General features: G+C 39.1%; 1 protein-coding gene across 1 annotated transcript in view; it reads right to left on the reverse strand.

The window, feature by feature from the left end:
• The window catches only part of HAAO (3-hydroxyanthranilate 3,4-dioxygenase), a 32929-nt gene extending 17431 nt beyond the window's left edge, over positions 1 to 15498 (reverse strand). The window contains exons 1-4 of the mRNA XM_009091129.4: positions 15262 to 15498; positions 11161 to 11239; positions 2758 to 2841; positions 1027 to 1133 (exon numbers count right to left, since the gene is read on the reverse strand). Of these exons, the coding sequence (XP_009089377.2) occupies positions 1027 to 1133; positions 2758 to 2841; positions 11161 to 11239; positions 15262 to 15341 (350 nt within the window). The 5' untranslated portion in view covers positions 15342 to 15498. The remainder of the gene's footprint in view (positions 1 to 1026; positions 1134 to 2757; positions 2842 to 11160; positions 11240 to 15261) is intronic.
• Between the last annotated feature and the right edge of the window lie 4041 nt (positions 15499 to 19539).

Below are 19539 nucleotides of genomic sequence, written 5' to 3' on the forward strand. Positions count from 1 at the left end.
AATCTAAATCACTGGTCATTTTTTTCTAGCTCAAAGTATCCTTTAAATCATGTAAGTCCAGACAATCTACAGGTCTGCAGTGAAAGGAAAAAAGAGACAAGTGCATAGGTAAACAGTACATGAAATGAACTGGACTTGGTTTTAGCTCAGAATTTAATCGTGGGTTTCTTCTCTTGAATGGTGCCTTTCTCAGTTTCTTTCCACAGCCTTTTTTCTTTGAATGAAAAAGTATATCTTTCTAGCTCTGCATATTTGCAATCTTCCTGCTGTGACACTACCCATGCAACGTTCAAAATTGTAGGTGGAAGAACAGGAACAGCACTGTTCAGATATCACTGCAGTTTTAAATTTGTATGGATATATGGACAGTTATAAATTCTGCTTGGTCTGTGGTCTCTGGTTAATACCAAGACAGCTTTTCTAGATTTTTCTAATGTTATACTGTTGTGACTTTCCCTCTTAGACTTGTGAATTCTGTATGGGCACAAGACAAAGCTTAGTCCTACTCCCTCTAGAACACAAAGCAAACCACTCACTAACAATAAAACCTAGGCAGAGCTGTGTTCAATGGAGAGGGACTAGTGGTGAAAAATTGACTTTTGTTTCTAGCTTCCCACACACTTGATAAGAAAGCTGTTCTTCATCTTTTTGCTTTCAGTGCTTACAAAGGAATTAATATTCTGCTTGCCAAAACTGATAAAAATCTTTTTTATTTGGATTGTTAGAGAAGTCTGAGATCTTTTTTAAAACTTAAGGCAATAGCAGTAGGTAGGACATAAGTAGATTGCTATAACCACAACATGTATTTCACAAATTTCAATATGGTAATTTGTTTAACTAAAGCAAATGCTAAATGAGATCTCTGTTTATGCATGTATAGATAGACAGATGTGTGGATAGAATTAGTACAAAATTGTCAGGATGAATCTGATAAATTATCAGGAAATTAAAACACAGCATTGTATTGAGATGAGAAATTAGTTATATTATGAATTCTAACAGATTAGTCAATAGTTTATACTTCACCTCAGCCCATCCATTTCTGTTTTTAATCTTTGCCTCTCGATCACAAGACCCACAGTGTTTTTATATCTCTGAGGAGAGTGAGGTATCCTGGCAGGTAGTAAGAACATCTGTTAAAAGAAATCAGAAAGCATCAGGAAGTTTTTGTTTTTTGCATTGTCCTTTTTCTGCCCCTCAACCTGCAAAGTCTTCTGCTCCTTTCCCTGCTTCTCCCCTTTTTGTTGATCCCATGTTGCTCCTTTGCAGCTGCACCCTGTGGTACCCACAGCCCTGCAAACGCTGTTTCTTGCTTTCTCTGTGAATGATGACACCGTGACTGCAATCAGCACTGCCTTGATGGCAGGCAAGTTCTCTCCTCCTGGTTTGATCATCATTGCTAGACACAATTGAAATGAAAATCTAATCAATTGCTCATCTGAAATTTTTACACTTACTGCAGTTTCTAAGTAATTGAAATGGAACTAAAAAAGCAGATTTTTTTGTCTGCTCAATAAAATGTCTAAACTAATCAGCCACATGTATCCTCCCAACACAGAGAGCACCTTTGCATGATGAGGAGTGCTACTCTCTCTGAAAATAAATATGAGAGGGCTATTTATGGGCTACCAAATATGAGGGGCTATTTAGTCATGCAAGTGACAAAGTGAATAGGCAACATGTGGTTAAGAGAAGTCTATTTCTGCAGCTTGAGAATAAACCCTTTCCTAGCAGCTAGCTGATAAGCCTGTATTCTTCAGCAGTACAGATGTTTTTGCTAAGGCTGGGCAGTCATTAGAGTTTCTCTGTCTACAAACCAGAGCTAATGAGGGTGCCTCAGCAGTGCTAGTGTCAGTCTTTCCACCAAGTACTGTGTGCTCCTTTTCATTAGCCCTTCTCTTACATGCTGAGATCTCAGCTGGGTGCGTTCCTGAAGTGTAATACCAGAACCTCCTAGTTGGAAAGAGAGGCTCTGTTTTGTCACTGAAAAAGTTGTAATGCTTTCAATGGCATGAAGCTATTGGGTTTAACATGCCTTCCATTTTAAAGGCTGCCTCCACTAGACCTAATAATCCTTTCCAAGACTTGAGTGCAGTCCAAGCTTGTGTCAATAACCATGAGTGGCAGTTGTAGTACATCTAAGTGGCAGTAACAGCCAGTGCCTATTCATGCTCTTGGTAAAAGCACTGCAATCAATGCTTTAGCAAGTGTACTGCTATAAGGAAAAATTGCATATGTATTATTTGTAAACTGCTCTTTTAAAGCTGCCCTACTGTGATGGTTGGAAAGGCGAGCTATGAGGACTACAGAAGGCTGAAAATGTATGAATCATTTCAATTCATTTCAATTCCTCAGTTTAGGCAGTTTGCTTAATGGTGTGTGTGGGTGGGTGGGCGGTGTGTACCTGGCAAGGTGTAAATAAAAGACTGATCCAACTGAATTCACATGGCAGATCCCATGCAATGCAGGGGAATAGGAACTTCACTCATTATGTTCTGTAACTATCTGAATAGATGCCCCAGATTTCAGAGGGATTTTTATCTGTTATTGAAGCAGTCAAATGTTGAACACAGTTTACTGTAATTTCCTATTATTTTCTATACAACATTCAAGCTTTTGTTTTGTTTTTTTTTTTTTTTTAATAAATCCTGATGCTGTCTCTTGCACAACAGGGATAAGCTGGTTTCTAAATAACACATAAAACATTCATTTAACATACTTATGTACAACTATAACAGAAAAACAATCCTGTTTTACCTCCCCTTCTCGGATGACAATGTCTTTGTGTTTCCCATTTTCAATTATCTTCAAACACATATCTCCTTGAATCTGGTAAAAAAGCTGAAGAAATAGGAATATAGCATTAAGGCAGCTACTCCAAAACATTCTGTACTTTATATTCTTTATACAAAGAATACATGTATAAATACATTCAATTTGCAGTTGCAAGTATTTGCAGATTTTTTCTAACAAAAAACAGCTTCTAAAATCTGTTGATTTTAAAAGAGTTAAAGAATACGTATTATTTCTATTATCTTCTAAGAATTAACAATCTATCCAAGAGGTCTGTAACTGCATATAGAGCTATCCTCCAGACCTGGTGCAATTCCACTGTCCTGGTTTTACCCTTGGAATTACTTTTTGGAGGGCTCAACATCAGGCATCCATTAATTACACTATATAGAAAGCTTAATCTCAGATGTAGTAGAGTTTTTAATCAATCAAATTATATGCCAGTTCTCCAAATAAACTCCAAATATGCACACACTGGGGGTTTTTTGTGTACTTTTTCAATTTTTTAATGGTGCTTTCTCATTTGGGAAGAATTGCCCATTTGGAAGCTTTTCTGCTTTACTTTTGTGGATACCTTCAAATCCAGCAACAGCTGCTGTTCTTTTCACTGTGTATATGTAAAAGGGTTACATTCTAAGTGTGTATAAGGACAGAACCACTGAACCCAAAATTCTGTCTTTGGTGGCCTTTCCATGGCTGTTTTCAGACCAAAACCAGCTCTACTTTTTGTGGAGGCTCTGAGGTGCTCAGGTCCTCATGTTTGATGACAGAACTGTTATCACCTGTAAGCAGATCTGTATCTTTGACCTGAAATAATGGGCACATTCCCTCTCTTTTTTTTATGTAGTGCAGAGCAATAGTATTTCCAGAAGTCACTTCTGCCATGCTTTTCACGTTCTCTTTACCACATCTAGAAACCAGAGTGTTAGTGCAGCTAAAGTAGTCTGAAACATGATTCAAAGTTAGAACTATAATTGAAAAAAATCCCTTATTTATAGGAAGTCACTACAATTTCATCAAAATGAAAAATAAATAGGGGAAAGAAGAAACCACTGAATCATGAAAACCCCCTAAACTGAACTCTTTTCAAAATTAGAAAAGCTTAATCAATTTTTCTAATCAGTATTATTTCTGAAAGAGTTTTGAAATATTAATACATGCCCCCTGGAATGGAAGAAACACCTCTGTGAACATGAGAATAAATATGCTGCCAAGGGAACAAAACAATAGGGAGAACTGAAGATACACTGGAAAAAAAGCTTATGCTGAGAGCTTTTACATGAGTGAAAAGTTCACCTCGTGCCAGGGACATCACTACAGATAAATTATAACTTGTCTAGAAGGCCACAGTGCCAGGCTACTGATCCTCACTATGTTCTTTTGCTCTGGCTAACTTTGGCATTTCTACTGGGGCAGTTATTACTGAACACATGCACAGGACATGCACATGAGGAATAGGACAACAGAGATAGAGATTATCCTGGTTCTGACATGAATAATGCAGCTGAGAAACCTTACTGGAAATGAAAAACTTGAGAGTGGATGTCAGCTATCTAGTTCAAAGATGAAGCATCACAGTCATAAGGAAAGATTATGAACAGTAAGTTATGAATTAAAAGAACTGTTTTGCACTGGGAGAGGAGGAATGACGTGGGCTGCACGTTGTCAATGAAAGTGTTTTTCTGACTGAATTTAAATAGTACCTTTCACTGAAAATTATGGTCTATTCTTCAATTTTTTTTCTTTTAAATTGCTTGAGTGCTTCAGTCATCCATAAATCATCTGATGTAACTGTGATTAAGACAAGTGGCAGAAATTAGTGAATATACTGCTTTGCTTATAATATAACCTGAACTTTTTATCAAGGAAACTGTCAGCTATTTAATATCTCAGTGAGTTACAGTCCATGCTCATTTCAGATGCCAGATTGGCAACACAGTACTGTCTTTTTCTTGGAAACTTCTTTTTTCTAAATACTGACTGACTTTCGCCTTTTGGGCAAATCTTATCTTTTCCTAAGTCTCTCTTGGAAAAAAAAAATCAAAAAGTTAGAAGATTCAGGTGTATATGTAAGCATATACATAAATATATACACCTAGTCTCTCATAGGATAGTAAGCCAATAGAGTTCCTACCACTTGAAAATATAAGTTTTCTCTGTTGTACTGTTCTTACTAGAATAATCTAGTATCTATTCTCCCCAGCAGTACTAAAAACTGAGGAAATGTGCAATATTTCTGCTCTACTATCATCTTATTAATGACAAGGCCTCTTGTTATGTGAAATGTATAAACTTCTTCTTGTAGAAAAGCCTGGATTTGTATATTGCTACTGCATAATGGCTCACAATTGGGCATGAATTTTGTCGCTCTCTGGGTGAAAAATGTGTCTCAAGGAAGAAACAAAGGTTGTTTACCATTCTTTTTATTCTTTGTTACTAAATGTTCTAATTTATTTATCATTGTATCTTCTTCCTTTCTTCTTCTTTTCCAGACTTCAGCATTTTGTTTAGTTTTCTGCTTACTATGTGGCATCTTCTCATTATGATCCCACTAAAAACACCTCCTTTATTAATTCTCATCTTACTCCCACAAGTTATGAAACAGCTAGGAGTGCTTTGCCCCAAGCATAACATTATTTCATAACATTACTCATTATGATCATTAAAACTGCAGATATACCTACGAAACTCCAATGAAAACACCTTAAGACTGAGAGGGTTTTTTAAAATTATTTAATTTCCCCTAAATTTTCTTTGCTGTAGGAGAAATACATCCTCCTTCCTTAGTCTGCTTCACCCTTTTTGATCATGCTTCAAACCTGATAGTATTATGCCTGCAGAGGAAGGTAGAGTGGCCAGTGCTGAATCACTCTCAAGTCTGTACAGGGATATTCCATTCAATTATGAATACTCATGGAATAAATTATGCTGGCATTTATGGAGGCAAGAAGAGGAGGTGCACAGAGTAGGAATTCACTGTTGCCATCAGTGGAAGCATTGCTGAAGCTGCTTGTCTTGACAGAAATTTCCGCAGGGTAGTGGAGCCAGTGGGTACCACCTTAAAAGAAGCACCAACATCCTCACTATATTAGTGTGGTGAGAATTGCTCCTTCATCATAGGTATGTGTATCCTAGCAGAGTAAGCAAAGAAGCATCTAGGAGTGGAAGAATACAGGATTTCTAATTGGTTTGTACTGACTAACTAAAAAAACCCACAAATGTATTTTATTTCATGTACAGCAGTGTATGTCATTTAATTTGTATACACCTTTGATATCAAACTCTGCCTAGACACAGGAACCCAGAGCTCCATGAGGGCTTTGATATCTGACAGCTTACTTACAGACCCCTAAAGAGATCTGTAATTAGCAGGATACTTTCAGTTCTGACTGCATCTAAAAATGGAGTTTGGGATTGCTCAGCCACTTCTGGGATTAGGCTCTGGCTTGGTATATCCTGGCTTGTATTGCTTGTCATATGGCTAAGCATTAGATTAATTTGCAGAGCAAATGAAATTCTGATGTGGGAGTAGAGCCTGGGTGCTCTCCAGACTTCAGTGGTGACTGATCTGAGTACAGAAAAATAATTTTCTCCCTTTCTCATCACAAGGGTTTTTCAGCCATCAGAAGTCTACAAGCCAAATAGATGAGGAAGGTATAGAAAACTACGTTGAAGGCTTTTGGCGTGGTTTGGTTTTTTATTTCCCTCTGCTCATTTACATGTAATCTGTGAGACCTGAATACCAGCCAAAACTCAAACCAACAATCTTATGTAGCAAAACTATTTCTGAAGACACAATCTCCTTCTGATGCAAAAAGATCATTGCTCTCATTACATTTTAATAGGAGCTTTGTTTCTTATTAAAATATTCCAAGAGTCTTTACCAGATAAATGTGGGGGTTTTCAAATGTAAAGAAGCAATAACGTCTCTTGCTTTGTTGTGATTCATGTTCTCAGATTTATTTGGGATATAAGCACCACAAAACAGCCCATGGGAATGCTCACTGAGCCCCACTTCCCCCTTCTTCTCAGACATCCGCTATCCTATAAAATGCAAAGGGCAAATTGATCTGATAGGGGAGAGTTTCTCAAAAGCATGCTGACTGGAGAGCAGCACACACTAGAAGGGGTCAGGCTGCATTTAGGCAGATAATCTGTCAGAAACCGGAGCCAAGTCTTTACTTGTGGTGTCTGTGGGAGAGGGAGAGAAAGAGAAATCAAAACTCAGGTCAAGGAAACTCAGATGAGATGTGGCAGATGTGACCTCAAATCTGTATTATGTTTCAAAGGACGAAGTTGTTATCTCAGTCACACCATGTGAATGTGCTGGAAGAAGCTGAAGAGATTCACCAAGATGATCAAAGGAGGGGGAACTCCTTCTCTGAGAGATCTCTTTAGGGCTGCAGTAGGAGAGCTTTGGTCTGTGGGGCTGCACCAATAATTAGGTGGCTCTATCCACAGGAAACAATCTAGATGCTCAGAGCAGAAACTTAGGGTAATTTGTGTAATACAGCACAGTGAGAAGTGGGACTTCTAAATCCAAGCGGGGTTTGTGCCAATGCAAATGTGTTGCAGGTGGTAGATGAAAAGCTGATTTGGATTTCTCTGCATGGAACTGCACTGTTTTACACAGACTCAACATCAAAATGTAAATTGTTAAGAAATCAAAGTCAGCAAAATCAAAGTCAGTTGAGATTCACTGTGTGTTAGTGGTGGACTGAGGTGGGTAAAGAGATTGCAGCCTAACTACTTTTGTAATCCTTGATTTAGCTGTTAGCATTTCTCACTATTTCCCAAAGCAGCGCACATAATGCAGTAAATTCTGAATTCTTGTACTAGAGCTGGGATTTGTTATGATCATGGGTTTTCTCTGTCATTAACTTTCTCCAAAATATATGGTCCCCTTGAGTTTTCACTTATTTCTTTGGAAGAAGGTTTGGGTTTTTTTCTACCCTCAGGCTTTACAAGTAAGTAAAAATGCAGTAAATACACCATGAGACCTGTAGGCTATGTTAACACTGAAGCTCTTCTTATCACAAATTCTATGGTACGAAAAATCCAAGACAAAGATATGTTGAGGACTCTTCCTTAGTACCTGCTACCCCATAGCTGTGAGGGTTTGAGCACAATAGGACATAGCCTCAAGCCGTGCCTGCCAGCGGAGGCTTGGGTTGGACGGCAGAAAGAATTTCTTCATGGCAAGGGTTGTCAGACATTGAAATGGCTGCCCAGGGAGGTGGTGGAGCCATCATTCCTGAAGGTGTTCAGAAACAACTGGACATGATACTCAGTGCCATGGTCTAGATGACAAGGTGGTTTCAGTCAAAGGTTGGACTCAATGAACTTGGCAGTGTTTTCCAACCATAGTGATTCTGTGATCGCGTCAGGGCTGGCACAGAAACTTTCAGCAGCCTCATCAAGTTGACTACACAAGAACTGTAGTCACTAGTCCATGGAACCCAAAACTCTCGACAAATGAGGCACATCAGAATAATGGTTCTTTTGAAACCCTCAGAAGTCATTATGTAGCACAAACACTTCCTGGAAAGTTCTGTCAGTATTAGATATATATAGGTCCATCCTCACAGCACTTTTTTGCCAGGTTCCAACAGAAGATGCATTTCCCAAAGCATTTCATTTTGAATGAGTCTGAGTTAGAGGCAGAGAATGTCTGAGTAGATGTTTGCTGACTACCTCTATTCTGATGGAGAAGGGAACAAAAGGGAACTTTAAAAATAAGAATGAATATGACTTCTTGGTAAATTCCAGCCGAAGACTGTGAATGGTTTAACTCTTAAAAGTTACAGCATCATATTTCTCTTTAAAAAACCCGTCCAATGTAACACAGTCTCAGGTATGAGACTCTTTGTGCAGAATGGTGGCAAAGAAGTAGTGCACAGAAGTTTAAGAAGGCAGTGAAGAGCTACAGAGAAAACTGGGAAGGAACAAAATATAAGAGTTATTTAGGAAATGCCTGCTTGTTGAGAGGAGGAAAGAAATTGTGCTAGAGTAGCTGTCATTTTAGCCTAAATGGGTTCAGGAGACAATTCTAAAAGGCTTTGAAGAGACTTCAAATCAAGTCTCTGGGTTTTTTTCCTCCTAATTAGCCAGTCAGACCTAATCTTCCCGACACACCTGCACATTAATGGCACCAGCAGAGAGCAGCTCAGGAGCAGGAGGATACTCCTCAGCCCTTATCTCTGCATGCCAACCCTTTGCTGCTGTGAACTGCAGGCTTTCAAGCACAAGTTCTGCCATAGGACACTCCATAAACTGTGTGATAGCAGGCACCAGATAGTGAGTGGACAGATATAAACAATCCTAAATTTAACTTTCTCTCCAAACCAACCCTTCTTTGCTCTGGGAATACTAACAGCAGAACAGCATCAGCTAAATTTGCCTGAAGGATTTGTGGGGTTTTCACATTCGTGATTTGGCCTGCTGACAGTATGTCTGTATAGTCTGCCTTTAAATTATCACCCAGAACTATAAATTACCCTTTTTTCTGACAAAATAATGAGCTGAACATGGCTTTGAATGGTTTTTGAAATCCCAAGTCTAATTTAGGAATATGCCCTTTTCCTAGGATACTCCCTACCTCACAATTCTTCTCTAATGAGAAACATGGTTCTAAGTTAGATCACAGGAAGGTGTAAATGTGTCTGATAAAAAGCTACGGTAAAATGCAATGAATAACTATAATGTACTTTTATAAAACTGAACAAAACTGGCCCATATGTTAAACTGGTACATAACTGATAATGCTTCTGATGTGTGTATTGCCAAGTTTCTGATGTTATAGGGTTGTTATGTTCCATTTTTGGTTTTTGAATAACTGTGGGAAGCTTACTATGTAAATGAGCATGTACTGATACATAAAAAACCTTGTTTCCACTTGAGTTAGCAACAACATCAATATACAACAGTAAATTAAAAATTATGCCTTTACAGATATGGCTAACTTTTTATATTGTTGAGAAGTCATAAATAGAGTTTTTAAAGGGTAGGCCAAGTTATTTATAAATACAGGAGCATCTTGCAACATGGAAAAAAAAAAAAGTTAAATCAGCCTAACTTTGATTTTAAGGAACCCCAAGCAGCTTGATGGCCTGGTCCCAGGTGCTGCCACAGCTCTCCCTGCACAGCCCATGAGAAGGGACACACAGTGCACTGTGTTGGTAATCTGGCATGTGATGGATGTCCCTGTGCCCACACCCACAGGTGGGCTGGGAGATGGTAGTGACAATCCAGCACAGGTGGGAGTCACCCAGGGATAACTCAGCATCTGCTCTTCCAAAGCTGTGTGTCTGTAAGGACTACACACTCCTGCACAGCACAGTTAGAACAGGAAATCAATAAAGGCCCTTGTGAAATGCTGGGGAGGGTTTGGGGAGAAATGATTCAATGATAAATAGATGAATTTTTCTTTCTCTTTGAAAGGATTTATAGAAACTTGACCCACTACTGCCTTTATGTAGATGCTTAGGCTTGACTTTCCAAATATACTTAAAATTAGGTTGCCAAATGTCATTGGAATGACATGAAGTTAAATTATCCTGATGGGAAGCAAGGAAAATTGTCTCTATCCTGATACCTTACTTCCAGGTCTCTAGTAACCACTTTCCCTTAGGATTCTTTCAGAGACAGTGGTGGAGAAGTCGCCAGACAGAGCAAGCAACTCCAAGAACAAGTCAGTAAACAAAGAAGGTGTAAATTGTTACAATTTTGTTAGGTTTCTACTCTTCCTCCATGCTGCATTTGGCTCAATGGCTACTCACAACTCAAAGTTGGAATGACTTTGAGAAAACAGTGGAATTGCTTTGAGCACAGGAGAATGATGTGAAAAATATTTAAAGACTCTGTTCTTTCCAAACTCAAATGAAAGCTGAAGAGCTGATGATTCTCACTAAGTCCACAAAAAAAGTAATTTCTAGTGAATTAAAATATTTTTTTATTTTTGAATACCAAAGATACTTTTGAAATACAAACCAATTTTCTGCAATAAAATATTGTTTTAAAAATAGCATTACCTGATATAAAATATTAGGATATAAAAATAAAATATCAGGATATAAAATATCATTATCAAATATCATTAAAGTTCTATTCCAAAATGTTGAAATGAGACATTTGGACATGTCAGAATACTTTTTTCTAATTTCCTGTTGCAAATTATAGATCTGATCTCACGTGCAAACAAAATGCACAGATAATGTATGGTTCTGGTGAATGATTCTGTTTAAGCCTATGAATATATCTGATAAATACAACAGCACTGAGCCTGGCATTGCTAATCTGTAGCCTCAAAAGTGGCTACATTTAATCATTATAGATAAATCAGAGTAATATAAACAATCTATAAGTTACCTCTTCTCCTTCTTCAATATGATAATCCTTCCTTTCATTTGGCCCTCCAACAAACATCACATTTAATTGATAGCGATGCCTAGAAGAGAAAGTAACATTTTAAAGCTACTTCAGTTCATGATGTTCTTTATTTCATTTATTATTTTTAATTCTTTTTAGGACAGTGAGCCAATGAAACAATGTTGAGTGGAAAGCAACAGCCAGTACAAGGACTCATAGACCTTGGACGCACCTCTCTGCTCTGGCACTGTCCTGTTGGGTGACCTGAGGCCAACTACCTCCCTCCTGGTGTTTCAATGCCTCCAGCTATGAAAAGGGGACAACAATAGCTGCTGGCTGTGAAAAGAGCTTTGAATTGAAAAGATAAAGAATGTTACCTAAGAGACAGGAACTAGAAAAGTGGCTTTTCAACCTGAGCTGATTATGTAAAGGTAAAACTCTTAAAAGTTAACAAAGGTAAAAATAATACTTTTGCCCCCCACATTGGTAGAATTACCAGTGATAACGATGGTAAGAATTGACAGCTATTTCTGTTCTGCTTATACTAGTTTTGCTAAGCTAGAATAACGTTACAATGCTTTCATTGCGGTTGTGGCTATTTCAGAAAAGGAGATTCCAGGCCATTTCTTAACTCTGCCCCTCTTAAGAGCCCCAGTGAGCGTTCCTCTCAGCTATCACAAGGAGTGGCTATCACCCCAATTACCTATCAGTCCACTCATACTAATATAAAGGAAAGGTAGCAGGTTTTCCTTTACTAAACAAACCCCTCAAAATCAGACCTGCTAGCTGTGAATCAAAATTTATTTGTCTGCTGTTTGACAAGTGAACTGAGGTGTATTAACTTCTGCTTTGCAATGAGGAGGTTCTGGGCAGTAACGTGGACCCAACAGGGCCATGATCCCCTGAAACACAGGGAACAACAACAGCCTGTCCCTGCCTCAGCACCTTGAAAGCCTGAATTGAGAGAGGCTGTTCTGAGTGGTGGCACATACATATTCAATCTGCTACCGCTATCACTTTTTCTGTGACGAGTATTTAAATGATAATGACCAACACGGCAGGGACTTGTAAAGCAGTTAACAAGTAACAGTGACAAATTAGTTGGTCAAATAAAACTAAAGAATTAGAATTGAAAGTTCTCTCCATAGGAAGCTGTATATTTTCCAGCACTGGGCTTCATATCTGTATCATAAAATAAGGAACTGAAATCCAAATTGTTTGTACCATGCAGATTTAATGTTCCTTTTCAACAGCCCACTGCAATGCTTCTGCAATAACAAACACTTCTACTAAAGAAGAGCAGGATGATCCAAACAGCAGCAATACAGATAATAATTAATGAAATAAATGAAAACTAACCCTGAAGAATAAAATAAGAGAAAGGCAGTCGGTGAGTATCTTATAGTCTGCTGTTAAGATAGGTTAGGTTTTTTTAATAAACATCCAGTTTTGTTATTAGTTCACTAAGTAAAAGTGAAAATACTGCTTTAAAACAATTACTGCTTGACTTCTTAATTTGGCAAATTGATGATTAATTATCCCATAGATTTTCCTGGGCTTTATGTAATACACAGGATATGGGTTAATCATTCAATCATTAACAAATGTATACTGACACCATCAAAAGATTCCAGCTATGAAATATGAGCAGGAATTCCAATAGGAAAGTCTGCCCACCTTGCTAAATAAAGTTTATCTGGCTAATATAGTTGCTTTAAATGTTATTATAATTAACAATTATTTATTGTTATGAAAAATAACAAAGAAAAGTTTCAGTTAAGACTGCTAAAATGCAGGTAGGAGTACTGTAAAGGTTTCAGGGATGTGAAAATTACTTGACTGTACTATTGTTAGAATGAGGACCTAATTAATGGAGTATTAAGTTTTCCATACTCTTACATTCCTCTTCTCATCCCCATAAAGAAAATGGTACCAGCAGGTAACCCTTTAAAAGCATGATAAGACTACAAAGAATCAGAGGGTCCATGAACATACTTAGTTGTCCTTTTGGTAAGCATCATAATCTGAACTCAGAAGAGCTTTAGAGGCACCTGTGAAAATCAGCTGTGTCAAGGGGTTTGATTTTGCACTAATTGCTCATTGTTGAGGTTAAAAAGCATTTAAACTTATAAGATAGTGTCATTAAAATACAATTTCAGAGCTGCAATTTTATTAGATGTATCATTTTCTTTACTTTGGTAAAACTCTGAATAGACAGTAATTCAGGATCTGAGGTTTCTTGTTGCAATCCCAAACAGCCATTTAAAAATTGTGATCCCCTCAATTGTATGGAACACAATGTCATAAAAGTCTGAAAGATACCAAAAGCTCTACTGATTTGCTGTGAGACCTAGTTTTAAATGCTAAGTCTCCCTTGAAACAAAATAAGTTACTTAAATTTTGAGGTGGTTGCCTTCCATGAGGCAGTAGGACAGCAAGAAGGCTGCCTTAATACATCTTACACAGCACATAAAGGATCAAGCCTTAGAAAAAATGTTGAAAATCTATTCATTGTTTCTTGAAAAATCACCTAAAACCTTTTGGAAAATCCTGAAAACATTTAGGTAGCACCAGATGCAGGTGGTGGTAGACTCAGAACCCATGCAGTAGATGGTTTTACCCTACTTCTACACAGACTAAAGCCATGTTGAAAAAATGGATTTTGTTTTAAACTATGCAATTTTTATCACAAAGAATGTTTCTTGTTTCACTGTAACTTCTTAAAATGTTTATGGGCAAAGGTCTACGACAGATGCCACATTCCAGATTTACTCAAGGTTTACAGAACTACTAGTAAGCAATACAGAACAGTGTATTAAACACAAAGAAGATTCATTGTGGTGATAAGGAAAGAACCACATGAATATTCCATACACATAAAATACTAAAATTTTCCCATTATCATTGGTAAGCTTCAGAAATTAATATGCTTCAAAAAATTCTTCCTAAAATCTATTTTGAAAATGAAAGAAATGGGAACACTTGTAGTGATTCAAGTTTCAGAATTTTTCAGTTCTACACACAGCTGTAGTTTCAACACAGACATGGCAGTAATGATGTACTCTTTACCTTTTCTTTGTCTTGTAACCATTGCTTTGAAAAGTAACCCTCGCCCCTGTGAATGGAAATTAATATTGCTGATACATTACTGCCCATTTAGCTTTTCATTAGAGATAGCACTTAAGGGAAGGGTGAGAGGCATATTTTTTTGATTTTTTTTTTTTTATGACTAAAATGGTAAAGAAAGTTTTTTAAATTAAAGTTATAGAAAGAAAATGCTTTTTCATTTTTTTATAAAACCTGGGTCTATGTCACTCCTTAGAGAGAATACTTTCTAATGAAAGCTTTCTGCATACAGAGTTTTAGACAAAATATTTTCTCCTCAGCTTCACTGACAAAGAAATCCTCGTTAATATTTTGAGACACATTGAATAATTTACATTGGAATTTGTTCACAAGCTTTGACACAGAGCATATGCATGGCATACATAAAACTACATAATGCCCACACTTTTTTCCCTTATACTGGCTGTCTCATTCAGAATACTGGAAATGGCTGTAAACCGCCCCTTCAGGCTCCCTACCCTCCTGCCTTGACAGATCTGGAAATGCCCTGGAAATCTGATCCTCTGCTACCACTGCTCTTCCTTTTATCTTGTTTTTCAGCTATATATCCTTCTGATTTTGATTGCTCCTGCAGCTTTGGCTCCTCTGCGATGTTGGAATGGTTTTCAGCAGCTTTAGCTACTTCAGGTAGTAATTTGGTTTTGGATGTGATGCCATGTCCTCCAGTTTCTAGGAGTTTGTTGTCACAGAGCCTGACACAAATTCTCTTAACTCAGTCTCCCTGCTTACAAGGGACTTTGAGTTGAGACAAGTATCTTTTATGCAAGTTGATCTTTGCAGATTCTGCTGAGTTATTGTAAATCAGATTTCACTCACTTTCTATTCTTTGGAACAGCACTCTGGCTGCAGCCTGAGAGGAATTATGGTTCCTTATTAATCTTTACCATGTATGCATTGTTGCAGCTTCCTCTTATAGCTAGGAATATTTCTATATATAATAATTTGGTAAAAAAAAAAAAATCTTCATTTACTTACATAAGCTTATTGCAAACAGGTGGCAAAAAGGCAGTCTTGTTTTCTTCTATCCATTTTCTTACATTCACAAGAAGCTCCATGGTCCACCACCTATGAAACTTGCCCGAGATATCAGAATTTGCAGAGTGCTTTTTCTGTGAGCAGACTGCCTGTGATTCCAACCCCAGTGCTCAGGGGATTGGCTGGAAAGAGAGGTGTCTTCAGGCTTCAGTGTCAAAAGGGACAGGTCCATCAGCCAAAGGTTACTTCATAGGAAGCACTAATATTCCAGCAGCTTGGCTAATAATTGACTAGTGTTTTTAAAATATATATTTTTACTGGAGACTGGGTTTTGTCTACAGGGAGTTTCTTAATTCTCTTTATTGCATCAACTGGAGTGTGAACGTTATCTCTACAAAAATGGTCTTATTACACAGTCAGAAAAAATGGGTGAGGCTGGGGCATTCACTCCTTTCAAGTCTAATATAGAAACCTCCCTTCCACATTCTAAGGCTAAATGTTTGTGGTATGTGTATTTGCTTGAAAATACTGGGATCTTCTTTTGCCAAGTAGCCAAAATACAGATGTCTCCTGCATTTGTAAGACCAAGAGTAGCTGTCCATAAATGCTCATCTTAATTGTGATCCGCTCTGCCAATGTTATAGCAGGGCTTGTGGAGAGCTGACCCTGATTCTGTGATGTCCTTTGGGAAAGTGCATCAAATTGTCAGACAAAAAAGAAACTGAGAAGAACCAGACTTTCCAGACCTTTATTAGTCTATATTCCCTCACAAGCTGCTGTTCAAGATGTACACAGTTGCTATAGAACTGCTTGCTCTGTTCCCTGCCACCCCCAATCTTTTTTAATAAATCAATCTATAAACAGACTCCAAACACATGAGATGAGTGGGTAAACAAAAAAATCCCAAGACATTACAATATCTTAGCACTTTGCTCTTGACGTATCTCAGTCTTCCACTTTTATCTACACTGTGCTTAGTGGATGTGTATGGGTATAAGGTGATAAAATGATCTGGTTAAAAGTGAGTGGTACATTCTCCATGGCTTGCACATATGAGCAGTGCAGCTACAGGCCCAAAAATTCAGCATGATGAGCAGTACAAAACTGGGAGTTCTTTAACTAGTACTGTTGTAATTTTCCACCAGAAGAAAGCAACGGACTGTGACTTTGAACTAATACTGTGCTTTTATCAATATTTGTAAGAGTGACTCTGTCTTACTTTTGTCTCTATCACTTCTTTGCAGTTTAGTTTAAGCTCATTATGTAATTTACGGAACAGGAAAAAATCCGTTCATTTTGAGATAAAAAGATCCCCATGTGGATTACAGTTCCACTGTATTGATACAGTCCCAATGGGACTAGCTGTAAATTCCTCTGAAATAAGCCCAAAGTAGTTATTGTTTCATTCCATTGCAAAACACCACCACTACATCACTTATGTAGCACATGAAGTTTCTAGCAATTTCTGGCTGCAGTGAGACACAGCCACACAGCAAACACATAAGGTCTGGTTTTGAACTTACAGACAGGTATATTTTGGTACTTTTTGCTCTGCAGGCTGCTGGCAGTTCAGTTCTTAGCTGTGAAGGAAAGAGAGCTTCTATTTAAAATGCACTTTCACTTAGGGGATTATGACCCAGATTGGCAGGACTGGAGAAGTGCAGACGCTAGGTAATTGTCACAGACATGTTTTATGAAAAACCTTTCCATAGGATTTTTTCCTCCTATGAGAAGGTGAGCGGCCTCAGGAACAAAATGTAAACAATGATTATCTGCTGCTGTGGAATGCACCAGGTGGATCTGTGATTGGTCTCATGTGGTTGTTTTTAAATAAGGGCCAATCACAGTCCAGCTGTCCAGACTGTCTCAATCAGAGACAAACCTTTGTTATTAATTCCTTTTCTACTAGCTTAGCCTTCTGATGAAACTCTCTCTTTTATTCTTTTAGCATAGTTTTAATATAACATATATCATAAAATAATAAATCAAGCCTTCTGAAACATGGAGTCAAGATTCTCGTCTCTTCCCTCATCCTGGGACCCCTGCAAACACCATCACAGGTAATGACCATGGTTTTGTAAAGCTCTGCCCCATCATTAGTAACTTGTATTGCAGAGCAGGACTCCATTTGTTGGGCATGAAAGCCAAGAGAATCTCCAGAGTCACAGCAGGGAAAAACACAGATCCTGAAACTGATTGAGCCAATCCTTGTTCATCACGGTATTAAAGTACCAGTTTTAACTGCAGGGCTCTTGTCCACAACCACTGCTCTAATCCCTAGTCTCCACTTTTTCCCACCAGGCAGAACGCAAGGTACTATTACCTGCAGAGAAAATTTTCTCAGTCGCAAGCTCATAAATCCATTTTGTGGCTGGTATGAGGTATGAAAACCTGACAGTTAAATCAACTCAAGGAGGAAACAAAGTTCACTTAAAAAATTCACCATTAATATAAGGCTGAGGCTATTATCACATGGTAGCATTTTCTGCAGCCTTCTGAAAATCAGTAGGTTTTGAAAAATGAAGTTAATTGCCACTTCATGGATATAATAGTGGGGCTAAGAAATGCAGATAACTGCATGGCATGAAAGGCTATAAAACTCTATTTCTGTGGAGGGTATTGGAGAGACAAAGGAAAGAACCAGTGTTGCAGTCTCTGTGACACCTAAGTAAATAAGTTAATCTCATACACCTCAGGAACTGACTGGGGCCTAGATTTTACTTGCTAGTCTGCTTCATGATGGCTTTTCACATCTGTCAAAGCCTCTTCCAGCACCTGGGGTTTCTGTTCTCCTTTCTGGTCCTGATCCTTCCTTTTATGCAAAGGTAAGGACTCGATGTGAACACTCTTGTTGCCAGAGGAGTGCAAGAGTACTGAAGCACAAAACTGCTACATGAAAATAATTCGTTTATTGCATTAAGGATACAGGAAAAAAAGGTTACTGGAAAAGTTGCATTTTGGACAACACTTACTCTCTTTTTCTACCTTCTTCAATCACCAAACCCATTAAAGACTTAAATTTACCAGCTTTTGTCCAGCAAGAAAGATATGTTAACAAAAAAATACAAGTTAAATATTGACAATGGGCTTTATAATTTTTAAAGTACATTCTCCATACTACCTTTTTTTACCCCCCACAGCAATCTTTGTGTGGTATAGACTATCTTGTTACCATAATGATGTTAAGAGTAATGGAGGCTGCTGCCATTTTCTGGTATGCCATAGGTATACCTAAATGATGAAAAATTTCTCTCTGCCAGTTCTCTCCTCCAAGCCAGACAACTTCATCAAGGATCATATACAGCATCTACATGCTGCTTCACCTGCCAATGGTGTATATCACAGAAATGTATTTTAGGTAATGCCAAAAGGAGAAATACTTTCTTGGCAAGTGAGAAGCACCTGCTCTCCATTCAAAAGGTGTTGGCTCATTGACCATGGCGATCATGGGGGAAGAGAGGTAGTGGAGTCACAATTGGGTTTAAGTATCTGCTGATGACGATTATGTTTACCATCCTTTTGCTGCATAATGTAGGACAGATCTGACTGATGAATAAATTCATGTTGGAGGTATCCTTTAACAGTGCAGACACAGTGTTAAACGAACACTTGTTTTGAGAGTGCCAGGCACCCTTCCTGTCACACACAGCGGCGATGCTTCAGCTATCAACATTTAGCTCCCTGCCAGTAACCAGTCACTTTTCGCTGTGGCCTGCTCCTGAGCATGACCGAGGGTGCCCGTGAGCGAGACGCTGAACTTCGCTGACCCAGCGGCCCAAGCCTTTACCGGAGGCCGTCAGGGGGTTCGATCCCGCACGACTCGGGGCCGGCTCCGTGCGTCTCGTCCCCAGAGAACGGAACTGAGCACTGCTCGGGCCCGCGGCTGTCGGAGGACGGTCACGCCGCGCCGCTGCCGCCCGTCACTGGCCACGGCCGCCCCGCCCCGCCCGGCGGCGGAGGGGGCCGGGCTCTGCCGGCACCGCCACGGCCGCCTGCTCGCCCGCCCGCGTGCAGGCCGGGACGGGAGGGCTTTGTCCGGGCCCCGCTGCCGCTCGCCACTCTCCCTTGCTCGCGGGCGCCGCCTTCCCCGAACGGTGCGGCGTCCACCAGCGCCGTCATGCCTTTCCCGCGCCGCTAACGGGGTAGTGCGGCCCGGGCAGGGTGCGGAGCGGCCTCGGGCCGCCGCTCGGCGCGGGGTGCAGATAGGAGTGTACGGCGTTTCTCCCGGTGGGGCTGGGCGAGCCCTTGATAAACCGTTCGGGACGAGTCGGTGTCAGG

Source organism: Serinus canaria, chromosome 3, assembly GCF_022539315.1.
Source record: "Serinus canaria isolate serCan28SL12 chromosome 3, serCan2020, whole genome shotgun sequence".
Classification (NCBI taxonomy): Eukaryota; Metazoa; Chordata; class Aves; order Passeriformes; family Fringillidae; genus Serinus; species Serinus canaria.